A 14016-nucleotide genomic window follows, 5' to 3' on the forward strand; every position below is an offset into this window, starting at 1 on the left:
AATGACACAAGTAAGACTGAACAATCTTGCTGTGTGCCATGTCCATCAGGGAAAACTGGACAATACTGACCTGAGAGAAATCTAACAGCAGTTCATTTTTGTTACAGACCGGAGGAGGCATGTGTTTGGCTCTTTCAAATAGGAACAACCAGTGGACACTAATCTGCTTGTATTTGAGTATTAGTGACAAACATATTTACAGTACAAAAGCAGCAATAGAAAGAAGTAGATGAAGGGAAAATTGTGAGTTATTCAAACACAAGTTGGGGAAAAGATTATTACAGTTCATTTATGTTTATTTACAATGTTGTATTGCATTAATGTGTTTCTGATGTTGTTGATGGACAGTAGGCTATGTTAATTGACATTATGATGCACATTTGCACTACAGCCCTACACTTGACGTGATAGTGTGTGACGTATGTAAGAAGGTGGGCTTGCTCTCTGTGACAAGGAGAGACAAAGAGCGAGGAGAGTCTGTAGTGTAATGTTTGGAACTAAAAGCAACTGCGTGAGAACGTATACTCGAATATCAAGATAGTCATTTTCTATATCGCACAGAGACAAACCCGCGATATGTCAAGTATATCGATATATCGCCCAGCCCTACTGCATTTACGTTCCGTAACCTGTATAATAACCAAGCTGTTGTGACCTTGTTATTGTAAGAGACAACACTGAAGAAATATTTTTCTTTCACCTTATGACGGCATGCAAATGCATTAGCTGCAAGCGACCTATTGCAAGAGGTAAGCTCGCAATTACGCCAACAGCCGAATGGCTTTTGAGTTTGTAATACACAACAAAATGTGATAGGACAACAATCTCTACTGAGTGAAAAACATGAACAATTATATTACAGTATCTGCAAAGTGATAGCCCACATTTCATGTTTTGTTTGTACATAGCTTGCTAGATAGTGTATGTACTGTAGCTGTACGATGATGTGATGCATGTACTATGATCAATATTATAGTGAGCTACTCGATGGACAGTTGTCTGTTTGGTCAAGCTAGTCAGGGACGCTTCCGGTTAATTTGGGTAAGCATGCCATTAAATTTCAGCATAGCTTGGCTCAAAGTTCCACATTTACAGCTTCGAGTGACACCAACCTCACTCTGTTGGCTTCTGTTTGGTCTAACGTTTCACCCATGGTTTGTGCTCGCTTCTATAAGCAGCAATTCGTCCTCTGTTTATTCAGGTTAAAAAATATAAGGTTGTGAATTTTTTTTGTCCAAAAATAGCCGTCTTTTTCTTGCAATATCAAGTCTGCTATAATTTGAAAACACTTGCATTTGTTTGCGGAAGTAGAACACTTTTTTGTTGATGGAAGTCAACCTACTCAGTGGCCTAGTGGTAAGAGTGTCCGCCCTGAGATTGGTAGGTTGGGAGTTCAAACTCCGGCTGAGTCATACCAAAGACTATAAAAAAAAATGGGACCCATTGCCTCCCTGCTTGGCACTCAGCATTAACGGTTGGAATTGGGGGTTAAATCACCACTGCTCCCCTCACCTCCAAGGGGGTGATCAAGGGGATGGGTCAAATCCAGAGGACACATTTCACCATATTTAATGTGTGTTTGTGACAATCATTGGTAATTTAACTTTAACTAAGTGTACTGCTATTAAAATGGAAATAAATGCATTGAGGAAAGGATTCCCGTAAAGTGATGAAAATACGGTAAATATTGTACATATTGCAGTGGTTCTCAAAAGGGGGTATGCTTACCCCTGGGGGTACTTGAAGGTATGCCAAGGGGTAAGTGAGATTTTTTTTAAATATTCTAAAAATAGCAACAATTTAAAAATCCTTTATAAATATATTTATTGAATTATACTTAAACAAAATATGAATGTAAGTTCATAAACTGAGAAAAGAAATGCAACAATGCAATATTCAGTGTTGACAGCTAGATTTTTTGTGGACATGTTCCATGAACATTGATGTTAAAGATTTAATTTTTTGTGAAGAAATGTTTAGAATTAAGTTCATGAATCCAGATGGATCTCTATTACAATCCCCAAAGAGGGCACTTTAAGTTGAGGATTACTTCTATGTGTAGAAATCTTTATTTATAATTGAATCACTTATTTATTTTTCAACAAGTTTTTAGTTATTTTTATATATTTTTTTCCAAATAGTTCAAGAAAGACCACTACAAATGAGCAATATTTTTGCACTGTTATACAGTTTAATGAATCAGAAACTGATGACATAGGGCTGTATTTTACTTTTTTATCTCCTTTTCTCAACCAAAAATGCTTTGCTCTGATTAGGGGGTACTTGAATTAAAAAAATGTTCACAGTACATGTACGTGTATCCTACTACATTACATATATACTTGCAGTATGTATATAAAACATTGATGGAGGGGTTTGAAGTTTTAGAGGGCTTTGAAGGCTGCAACGGTGATTCCCATTAGCTGGATCTTGCAAGCATTTTTTATAACTTTTAAAATCCCCCCCACCCCCCCACCCCCCCCCCCCCCCAAAATAACAAAAACATGTGTTCTTGTCTCTTATAATGATTGTGAGCAATAGGCAATGTTCCAAAAAATTGCTATTCCCCTTTAACAATTCAATCACCAACTGTGTTTTTATTATCTTTCTAAATATTTATTTTCACACACAATACGGTATTGTGGCCAATAAGTGAGGTCAAGTCAGTGTGTTGAGTTGAAGCTCACACCCATCACTAATCTTTTCTATCGACTCCTTTTTGCAACGTTTATATTGCTGAGACGCCACTATGTAAAATGTTAGCTACGTTTTTAATAAATGGTATACTTACTCCTTGAAAGGCCTGTTTAAAAAAAAAAAGGAATTGAGTCATTAGCAAGTGAAGTCTGTTTTGTGGTGAGGGCACCAGAGCGTTTATTCTTATGAACAGACGGTCAAGCGACGTGACGGGGAGTGCTAGGAAGGAAAAAGTGGGAGTGGTAATGTGGTGGGGAAATCCTTTGGTCTAAAAAGAGTCCGATTGTTATCTCTGTCAAACATTAGGAAACTGACAAGAGTGTGGAGAGACAACAGCTCAGGAGGAGAAGGTGTGACCACCATCCAAGTTGAACATTGGAGCTCTGTCTGGAAGGACCATACAGCAGGTACTGTATGATATATTTAAAATAATATATTATTCAGCTGTGTTTATTATTTCCAAAGCACACTATTCAGATAATCCAGAGCAACAATTGTCCTTCTTGTCTTTCAGACATGGTTGAAACAGACACTTTGCAAAAAAACAGAAAACATATTAATTTAAGGTAATGTCCTGTAACTGCCCAGCAGTTGTGTGGCTTTGTATTTGCACTGATGTTTTGTATATATTCACCCAGTACTAAAAACATTAAGGATGATGAAGGTAAAAAGAAGAAAGAAAAAAAGGAAAAGTTACCCATGGTTGGTCCCATTGAACTGGTAGGTCGATCATTTATGTTCTTTATAGCAGGAGTGTCCAAAGTGCTTCCTGGGTGCCAATTCACAAAAAATCATAACCTAACGGGAAAAAGCTGAAATGTTGGTTCTAATAACAAATTTTTGGAGTTGTCTTTGATTAATGTATCTTTTTTTTATAGCCTTGTGTGTGTGTGCGTGTGTGTGTGTGTGTGTGTGTGTGTGTGTGTGTGTGTGTGTGTGTGTGTGTGTGTGTGTGTGTGTGTGTGTGTGTGTGTGTGTGTGTGTGTGTCTGTGTATGTATGTATATGTATGTATATGTATATTTATATATACATATACGTATATATATATGTATGTATATATATATATATATATATATATATATATATATATATATATATATATATATATATGTATATATATATATATGTATATACAGTACAGTGGGGCAAAAAAGTATTTAGTCAGCCACCGATTGTGCAAGTTCTCCCACTTAAAATGATGACGGAGGTCTGTAATTTTCATCATAGGTACACGTCAACTGTGTGTGTGTGTGTGTGTGTGTGTGTGTGTGTGTGTGTGTGTGTGTGTGTGTGTGTATGTGTATGTATGTATATGTATATTTATATATACATATACGTATATATATATATATGTATGTATATATATATATATATATACTGTATATATATGTATATACAGTACAGTGGGGCAAAAAAGTATTTAGTCAGCCACCGATTGTGCAAGTTCTCCCACTTAAAATGATGACGGAGGTCTGTAATTTTCATAATAGGTACACGTCAACTGTGTGAGACAGAATGTTGTAATAACAATAATTTAGATTGGTCTTTGATTAATGCATCTTTTTTTTTTAGCCTTGTTGAAAAATTACTTCCACAATGCTCATGGCCAATTATTCGAATTAGGCAATGATCGCTTCACTTTCGAGAACATCAAAACCTAAAAATGTGTATATATATATATATATATATATATATATATATATATGTATGTGTGTATATATGTGTGTGTGTGTATGTATATATATGTATATATGTACATATATATGTATATATGTATATATATATATATATATATGTATATATATATATATATATATACATTTATATATATATATATATATATATATATATATATATATATATATATAGTTTTTATTTACACGATGAGTCCATACTTGCCAACCCTCCCGATTTTTCCAAGAGAATCCCGTATTCCAGTGCCCCTCCCGAAAATCTCCCGGGGCAACCGTTCTCCTTTAGCGTCCTCTACAAGCTGTCGTCACGTCCGATTTTCCTCCATACAAACGGCTTGTCGGCGCATTCACATAATTTATGTGGCTTTAACACACATATAAGTGAATGCAAGGCATACTTGGTCAGCCATACAGGTCACACTGAGGGTGGCCGTATAAATAACTTTAACACTGTTACAAATACGCACCACACTGTGAACCTAGACCAAACAAGAATGACAAACCCATTTGGGGAGAACATCCGCACCGTAACATAACGTAACAAATACCCAGACTCCCTTGCAGGACTAACTCTTCTGGAATATACAATATACACCCCCGCTACCACCAAACCCCGCCCACCTCAACCACGCCCGCCCCCCTCCACCTCAACCCCTACTCTCCCCATCTCCCGAATTCGGAGGTCTCAAGGTTGTCAAGTATGGATGAGTTACCACGAATTGATTAACGTGGACCCCGACTTAAACAAGTTGAAAAACTTATTCGGGTGTTACCATTTAGTGGTCAATTGTACGGAATATGTACTGAACTGTGCAATCTACTAATAAAAGTTTCAATCAATAATCAAGTCTTGACTGGCTCTGCCAAACCCCTGAGGCCGACTCACCGAACCCCTAGGGTTCGATTGAACCCAGGTTAAGAACCACTGATATATGTGTATGTATATATATATATATATATATATATATATATATGTGTGTGTGTGTATATATATATATATGTATGCATATATATATGTGTATATATATGTAAATGGTAAATGGGTTGTACTTGTATAGCGCTTTTCTACCTTCAAGGTACTCAAAGCGCTTTGACACTACTTCCACATTTACCCATTCACACACACATTCACACACTGATGGAGGGAGCTGCCATGCAAGGCGCCAACCAGCACCCATCAGGAGCAGGGGTGAAGTGTCTTGCTCAGGACACAACGGACGTGACGAGGTTGGTACTAGGTGGGATTTGAACCAGGGACCCTCGGGTTGCGCACGGCCACTCTTCCACTGCGCCACGTATATATATATGTATATATCTATGCATATATATGTATATATATATGTATATATATTTATACATATATATGTACATATACACATGTACATACTGTATATGTATATATATAAATATAGAAATAAACACACACACATATATATACATATATATATCCATCCATCCATTTGCTACCGCTTATTCTCTTGTGGGGTCGCGGGGGGCGCTGGCGCCTATCTCAACTACAATCGGGCGGAAGGCGGTGTACACCCTGGACATCGCAGGGCCAATACAGAAAGACAGACAACATTCACACTCACATTCACACACTAGGGCCAATTTAGTGTTGCCAATCAACCTATCCCCAGGTGCATGTTTCTGGAAGTGGGAGGAAGCCGGAGTATCCAAAAGGAACCAACGCATTCACGGGGAGAACATGCAAACTCCACACAGAAAGATCTCGAGCCTGGGATTGAACCCAGGACTGCAGGACATTCATATTGTGAGGCAGACGCACTAACCCCTCTGCCACCGTGAAGCCCACATATATATATACATATATATATATATATATATATATATATATATATATTGTAGCTGAGATAGGCGCCAGCCCCCCCGCGACCCCGAAAGGGAATAAGCGGTAGAAAAATGGATGGATGGATGGATATATATGTATGTATGTGTATATATATATATATATATATATGTATGTGTATGTATGTATGTACATACACATTTGAAATAAGCGTTTGATAAGCATTGTCCGCACGTTTAAGTCAGGACTGTGGGAAGGCCATTGAAAAACCCTAATTATAGCCATTCCTTACCACTTTTGACGTGTGTTTGGAGTTATTGTCCTGTTGGCACACCCAACTGCGCCCAAGACACAACCTCCTGGCTGATGATTTTAGGTTGTCCTGAAGAATTCGAAGGTAATCCTCCTTTTTCATTGTCCCATTTCCTCTCTGTAAAGCAGCAAAACAGGCCCAGAGCATAATACTACCACCACCATGCTTGACGGTAGGCTTGGTGTTCCTGGGATTGAAGGCCTCATCTTTTCTTCTCCAAACATATTGCTGGGTATTATGGCAAAACAGCTCAATTTGTGTTTCATCTGACCACAGAACTTTCCTCCCGAAGGTCTTAACTTTGTCCATGTAATGTCAGATGAAACAAAAATGTAGCTGTTTGGCCACAAAACCCAGCAATATGGTTGGAGGAGAAAAGGTGAGGCTTTTAACCCCAGGTACACCAAACTTACTATCAAACAGAGTGGTTCTAGTATTATGCTCTCGGCCTGTTTTGCTGCCAATGGAACTGGTGCTTTACAGAGAGTAAATGGGACAATGAAAAAGGATGATTACCTCCAAATTCTTCAGGACAACCTAAAATCATCAGTCCAGAGGTTGGGTCTTAGGCGCAGTTGGCTAAGAGAAGTCAACAGGTGTCGTCAATAATAATCACTCACATGAAATTCAGAGGCCATGCCATTAATGGGGGTGGGGGGTGGTTTGGTGATAGTTGGGGTGTATATTGTAGCGTCCCGGAAGAGTTTTTTCTGCAAGGTCTTCTGGGTATTTGTTCTGTTGTGTTTATGTTGTGTTACGGTGCCGATGTTGTCCTGAAATGTGTTTGTCATTCTTGTTTGGTGTGGGTTCACAGTGTGGTGCACATTTGTAACAGTGTTAAAGTTGTTTATATGGCCACCCTCAGTGTGACCTGTGTGGATTTTGATCAAGTATGTGTTGCATTCTCTTGTGTGTGTGTGCCCGCGTGTTAACTGCAAATGTGACTGTACCGGCACGCATGCACAATTCCTTCAAGGTTTATTGGAGTGCTGCACTTTTTGAAACCAACAACGATAACTTAGAAACCGATACGATAATTTCCGATATTATATTTTAAAGCATTTATATTAATCATATATATATAAATATATACACACATACATATATATATATATATATATATATATATATATATATATATATATATATATATATATATATATATATATATATATATATATATGTATATGCATATATATGTATATATATATGTATCTATATATATATATATATATATATATATATATATATATATATATGTATATATACACATATATATATGTATGTATACATACGTGTGTGTGTCTGCAATGAGGTGGCGACTTGTTCAGGGTATACCCCGACTTTCGCCCGGATGTAGCTGAGATAGGCACCAGTGCCCTCCGCAACCCCAAAGGGAATAAGCGGTAGGAAATGGATGGATGGATACATATATGTGTGTGTATATATATACATATATGTATAAACATATATATTATATATGTATATATATATATATCATGTATATGTATATATTATATATATATATATATATATATATATATATATATACACACATATATATATACAAACCCCGTTTCCATATGAGTTGGGAAATTGTGTTCGATGTAAATATAAACGGAATACAATGATTTGCAAATCCTTTTCAACCCATATTCAATTGAATGCACTATAAAGACAAGATATTTCATGTTCAAACTCATAAACGTTATTTTTTTTTTTTCAAATAATAATTAAACTTAGAATTTCATAGCTGCAACACGTGCCAAAGTAGTTGGGAAAGGACATGTTCACCACTGTGTTACATCACCTTTTCTTTTAACAACACTCAATAAATGTTTGGGAACTGAGGAAACTAATTGTTGAAGCTTTGAAAGTGGAATTCTTTCCCATTCTTGTTTTATGTAGAGCTTCAGTCGTTAAACAGTCCGGGGTCTCCGCTGTCGTATTTTACGCTTCATAATGCGCCACACATTTTTGATGGGAGACAAGTCTGGACTGCAGGCGGGCCAGGAAAGTACACGCACTTTTTTTTTACGAAGCCACGCTGTTGTAACACTTGTCTTGCTGAAAAAAACAGGAGCGTCCATGATAACGTTGCTTGGATGACAACATATGTTGCTCCAAAACCTGTATGGACCTTTCAGCATTAATGGTTCCTTCACAGATGTGTAAGTTACCCATGCCTTGGGCACTAATACACCCCCATACCATCACAGATACTGGCTTTTGAACTTTGTGCCTATAACAATCCGTATGGTTATTTTCCTCTTTGTTCTGGAGGACACCACATCCTCTGTTTCCAAATATAGTTTGAAATGTAGTTTTGTCAGACCACAGAACACCTTTCCACTTTGCATCAGTCCATCTTAGATGAGCTTGGGCCCAGCGAAGCCAGAGGCGTTCCTGGGTGTTGTTAATAAATGGGTTTTGCTTTGCATAGCTGAGTTTTAACTTGCACTTACAGATGTAGCGACCAACTGTAGTTACTGACAGTGGTTTTATGAAGTGTTCCTGAGCCCATGTGGTGATATCCTTTACACACTGATGTCGGTTTTTGATGCGGTACCGCCTGATGGATCAGAGGTACGTAATATCATCGCTTACGTGCAATGATTTCTCCAGATTCTCTGAACCTTTTGATGATTTTACGGACCGTAGATGGTAAAATCCCTAAATTCCTTGCAATAGCTCGTTGAGAAATGTTGTTCTAAAACTGTTCGACAATTTGCTTACGAATTGGTGACCCTCGCCCCATCCTTGTTTGTGAGTTATTTAGCATTTCATGGAAGCTGCTTTTATACCCAATCATGGCACCCACCTGTTCGCAATTAGCCTGCACACCTGTGGGATGTTCCAAATAAGTGTTTGATGAGCATTTCTCAACTTTATCAGTGTTTATTGCCACCTTTCCCAACTTCTTTGTCACATGTTCCTGGCATCAAATTGTAAAGTTATTGATTATTTATTTATTACGGCGTGGCGCAGTGGGAGAGTGGCCGTGCGCAACCCGAGGGTCCCTAGTTCAAATCCCACATAGTACCAACCTCGTCACGTCCGTTGTGTCCTGAGCAAGACACTTCACCCTTGCTCCTGATGGGTGCTGGTTGGCGCCTTGCATGGCAGCTCCCTCCATCAGTGTGTGAATGTGTGTGTGAATGGGTAAATGTGGAAGTAATGTCAAAGCGCTTTGAGTACCTTGAAGGTAGAAAAGCGCTATACAAGTACAACCCATTTATTTATTTTATTTGCACACAAAAAATATGTTTATCAGTTAGAACGTCAAATGTGTTGTCTTTGTAGCATATTCAATTGAATATGGGTTGGAAATGATTTGCAAATCATTGTATTCTGTTTATATTTACATCTAACACAATTTCACAACTCATATGGAAATTGTAATTGTGACATTAAAATATTGTGGTTGGTTATAAGTGGCTTATTGACAATGAGTCAAAACTTAAAATTGCCTTCTGCCTGATTGTAGCTGAGATAGGCTCCAGCACCCCCCGCGACCCCAAAGGGAATACGCGGTAGAAAAATGGATGGCTGAACGGACATACCGGAGTACCGTAACTTTGGAGGTGGTGACAACCTGGACAAGGATGAGGTCTGTCATATTACCGTTGCGATACATGGGTTCATGTATTGTTTGTGTACAACCACAGCTATAAAATATAGTCTGAAGCGCCACACACTGAGGGTCTGACGGGGTATTCGTATGGATATTAATCTCCCTCATTATAATTATATTATCCTCGTGCATTCACTAGTTCAGCCACAAACTCTGAAAATTCACTGATAAAGTCAGAATAGGGGCCAGTGGGGCGATAGATAACAGCCAGATAGAGAGGTAGCAGTGTGACAGGCAAACACCCCTGCTGCTTTATCGTGCTTCTACAGCTAAGAGCTTTAAAAGGGATTTGAGCGTTATCACACGTCATCACGTCTCCTTCTGTTGCTCAGCTGCAGTGAGTCATTGGGATTGTTGCAAGGAATTAGATAGATAGATCGATAGATAGATGGACAGATAAGTACTTTATTGATCTCCCATTGGGGAAATTCAGGTGTCCGGTAGTATAAAACATATAAATTTATACCAACATCAATAATAAATACTTGCTTCTCAAAAATACTGACAAAAGTACCATATTTTTCGGAGTATAAGTTGCTCCGGAGTATAAGTCGCACCTGCTGAAAATGCATATTAAAGAAGGGAAAAAACATATATAAGTCTCACTTAAGTATAAGTCACATTTTTTGGGGAAATTTATTTGATAAAGCTCAACACCAAGAATAGACATTTGAAAGGCAATTTAAAATAAATAAAGAATAGTTAACAACAGGCTGAATTAGTGTACGTTATATGACGCATAAATAACCAACTGAGAACGTGCCTGGTATGTTAACGTAACATATTATTGTAAGAGTCATTCAAATAACTAACAATCTGTCACTCCTAATTGCTAAATCCGACGAAATCTTATACGTCTAGTCTCTTATGTGAATGAGCTAAATAATATTATTTGATATTTTACAGTAATGTGTTAACAATTTCACACATAAGTTGCTCCTGAGTATAAGTCGCACCCCCGGCCAAACTATGAAAAAAACTGTGATTTATAATCCAAAAAATACGGTAATAAAATGCACGTATAGTTCAGACGAATCTGTTGTAGAGTCTTATGGCCGAAGGAACAAAAGATCTCTTGAGCTGTTATGTTCTGCAGTGTAATGAGAGGAGCCTGTTGCTACGGTAACTCCTCTGAGCGGCCAAAGTGTCATGCAAAGGATGTCGGGGGATACTCAGGAAGCCCTCCATGAGAGCTCTCATCCTTCTCTAAATCACAGCTCCCACAAAGTCGTTTTTTCCTCATCAGAGAGGCACATGTCCTAATCAGCTTGTCCAACTGGTTACTGTCTTTCGAGGTCATGCTACCACTCCCACACACAACACGAAAGAAAATGGCACTTGCTACAACATGCAACATGCAACATGCATCAGCCTCGTCAGAGGAAAGCATCCCCAGCCCATTTTGATCCCTGCTTTCTAAAAACATTGTGTTTATCCTCCTTTTCTGGTGAACACAGTTCAGGTTTGCGGAAGGCAAAGACTTGGTGCTGCTCTTCTTTGGGACCTTAATGTCGGTGACACATGGTGTAGTGATGCCTATGATGTTATTAGTGTTTGGGGAAATGACGGACAACCTCGTAAATGACGCAGCAGTAAATCTGATGAACACCAGCCACCCAAGTCAGTTCACACAAAGTATTACCACACTTAATGGTATAGAAGAAAGACTATTACAGCCCTTTGTTTTGTATTTTCAGATTTTACAATGCCAAACAGCACCTTACAGGCGGACATGACAAAGTAAGACCAAAAAGTCAATTCACGAGTTCTCCTTCATGAGAAGTATTGGATTTTATTTTATTTTTTTCCTTCAACTCCAGCTTTGCCATATATTATTCAATCTTGGGTGCCTTGGTGCTGGTGGCTGCTTACATGCAGGTTGCCTTCTTTACGGTGTCAGCTGGACGGCAAGTCAAACGCATTCGAAAGCATTTTTTTCACAGCATCATGCGGCAGGACATTGGCTGGTTTGACGTCAGCGAGACAGGAGAGCTCAACACTCGTCTTACAGAGTAAGTGACAAAAATGCTGAATTTTTTCTCTGCAATTTGATAAATGTGTCATATAATTTGAGGGCACTCTTGTCAAATTATCCCTAAAACTGTGTGTATTGTGCTACCTTGGTTATCGTACACTATGTTATATATATACATTATATATATATATATTATATATTATATATTCATAATCATGTTCTGCCTGGATTTTCGTAAAGTTTCTGGTTATCATGCGGTTAAACATTACACACAACAAACTAGTCACCTTTAGTTCCGTTTAATTCCACAAAATCAAGTGTCCAAACAGGAAATACTGGCCGCTGGTTACTCAATCTCTGCTTTTTTTAAATGAAATATTCCACCACCAGGCCACAGAAAGTTGAAATTGCATTTTAATAAAAAGGTGAGAAACACTGTTGAATTCAATAAATAATTTGAAGCAAGGTTCTCTCCTCGCCAATCATTGCCGTCTTCATAAACAAGAGTCTTCAATAAATGCAAAAGTGATGTTAAAGCCCCGCTTTAGAACTTTCAAATTTCGGTGGCGCAAGTGGACAAAAGCGGTAATGTTTTGCCAGAAAAAAGACCACATTTCCCATTAGGACTAGCACATTTGGTGTCAAACTGACATAATGTCCGCTGTAATATTGGCACAAATTACAAATATTACATCTCTAACCGCTATGCTGATGTTGAATAGAAGATACTATTAAGACATAATCTTGGATTGCAGTACAAACTTGACACTACTACCAAGAATGTGAGGAAAACATGACTGGCAGTAGAGTTTTTTCGAAAGGAAATTGTGTGGAACTGCAAACTATCAAGCTGGTGCCTATTTAGATTAGGTTAGATGGATTAGATTAGATAATACTTAATTTATTCCTTTAGGTGAGTTCCTTCAGGAAAATTAAAATTTTCAGCACAATCCCATTCAAGATCAGACAAACATTACAGAGAGACAGAACAGGATCGCTGACGGGTCTGCAAACTTCCGGCGCCCCTTACAAAAAAGAAGAGATACTGGTGAACAAGTGGGGGGGGGGGGGGGGGGTGTTTTAAAGATTACATTTAAATAAAATTTAAAAACTCAGTCTAAGCATGGGCCCCTGGAGAGGGGGTCCAGACTGAGGCCAAGGGAAAAAAAACAACTCATAGCCATAGTACACATCCCTCTTACATGTGTGTAATAGGGAAACATCAAAAAACAAAAAGGATATGAAAGACGTTAAAAGAGCAGAGCTGATGCAACCAGCCACTTCTACATACAGCTAGGAATAAAAAGTAAAACAAACATACACACTTTGGCGGCCTCTGTGGTGTTCCATGCCATCGTCTGCTGGGGTAGAGGGAGCATGGCCAGAGACAGGAGCAGACCCAAGAAAGCAACCAAGAGAGCCGACCCCACTCTCAGCCGCCAACCAACTCTCGGCCAGTGTCCATTCCGAATGGATGAGCGAGGATACGTCCAAGGAGACTGATGTGTCCGTTACCTGCTCATTCAGCTAAGACACTGTAAAACTTTATTGCTACCAGGAGAATTTACGATAGCTAACGTTAGCATTATCATTTTGATTTAAGTACCGTATTGAAAGATACTTACTAGTTTAGCAGGAATAGCCAAGGAAGAATCGGTCTGAAATCTCTCCTGGTCTTTGAGCTCACGCCAGCGAGTAAAGCCGGACCAAGGTTGATCTTTGACTGTCCTTTTATCTGGGTAACCTCCCTCTTTCTTTTTTTGTCGTCTCTGACAAAAGTTGTTTTTTTTCGGTTGTTTTTCAGCCTCTGACATGATAGCAGTAATTGCACATAGGCATTCTTCTTCTTCTATTTTTCAGGCGGTACGCAGGTGTTTGCATCGACTTCAAT

At 38.4% G+C, this 14016-nt stretch overlaps 1 protein-coding gene across 5 annotated transcripts in view; it reads left to right on the forward strand.

Annotated features, from left to right (window-relative positions):
* Positions 1 to 14016, forward strand: part of LOC133561918 (ATP-dependent translocase ABCB1-like) — a 49824-nt gene that overhangs the window by 3290 nt on the left and 32518 nt on the right. For all 5 annotated transcript variants that reach the window (XM_061915582.1, XM_061915587.1, XM_061915585.1 and 2 more), the window contains 6 exons: positions 3004 to 3104; positions 3212 to 3263; positions 3336 to 3417; positions 11608 to 11770; positions 11848 to 11890; positions 11971 to 12162. In XM_061915582.1, coding sequence (XP_061771566.1) covers positions 3214 to 3263; positions 3336 to 3417; positions 11608 to 11770; positions 11848 to 11890; positions 11971 to 12162 — 530 coding nt within the window. In that variant the 5' untranslated portion in view covers positions 3004 to 3104; positions 3212 to 3213. The remainder of the gene's footprint in view (positions 1 to 3003; positions 3105 to 3211; positions 3264 to 3335; positions 3418 to 11607; positions 11771 to 11847; positions 11891 to 11970; positions 12163 to 14016) is intronic.

The sequence above is a fragment of the Nerophis ophidion genome, linkage group LG11, assembly GCF_033978795.1.
Source record: "Nerophis ophidion isolate RoL-2023_Sa linkage group LG11, RoL_Noph_v1.0, whole genome shotgun sequence".
NCBI classification, from domain to species: domain Eukaryota; kingdom Metazoa; phylum Chordata; class Actinopteri; order Syngnathiformes; family Syngnathidae; genus Nerophis; species Nerophis ophidion.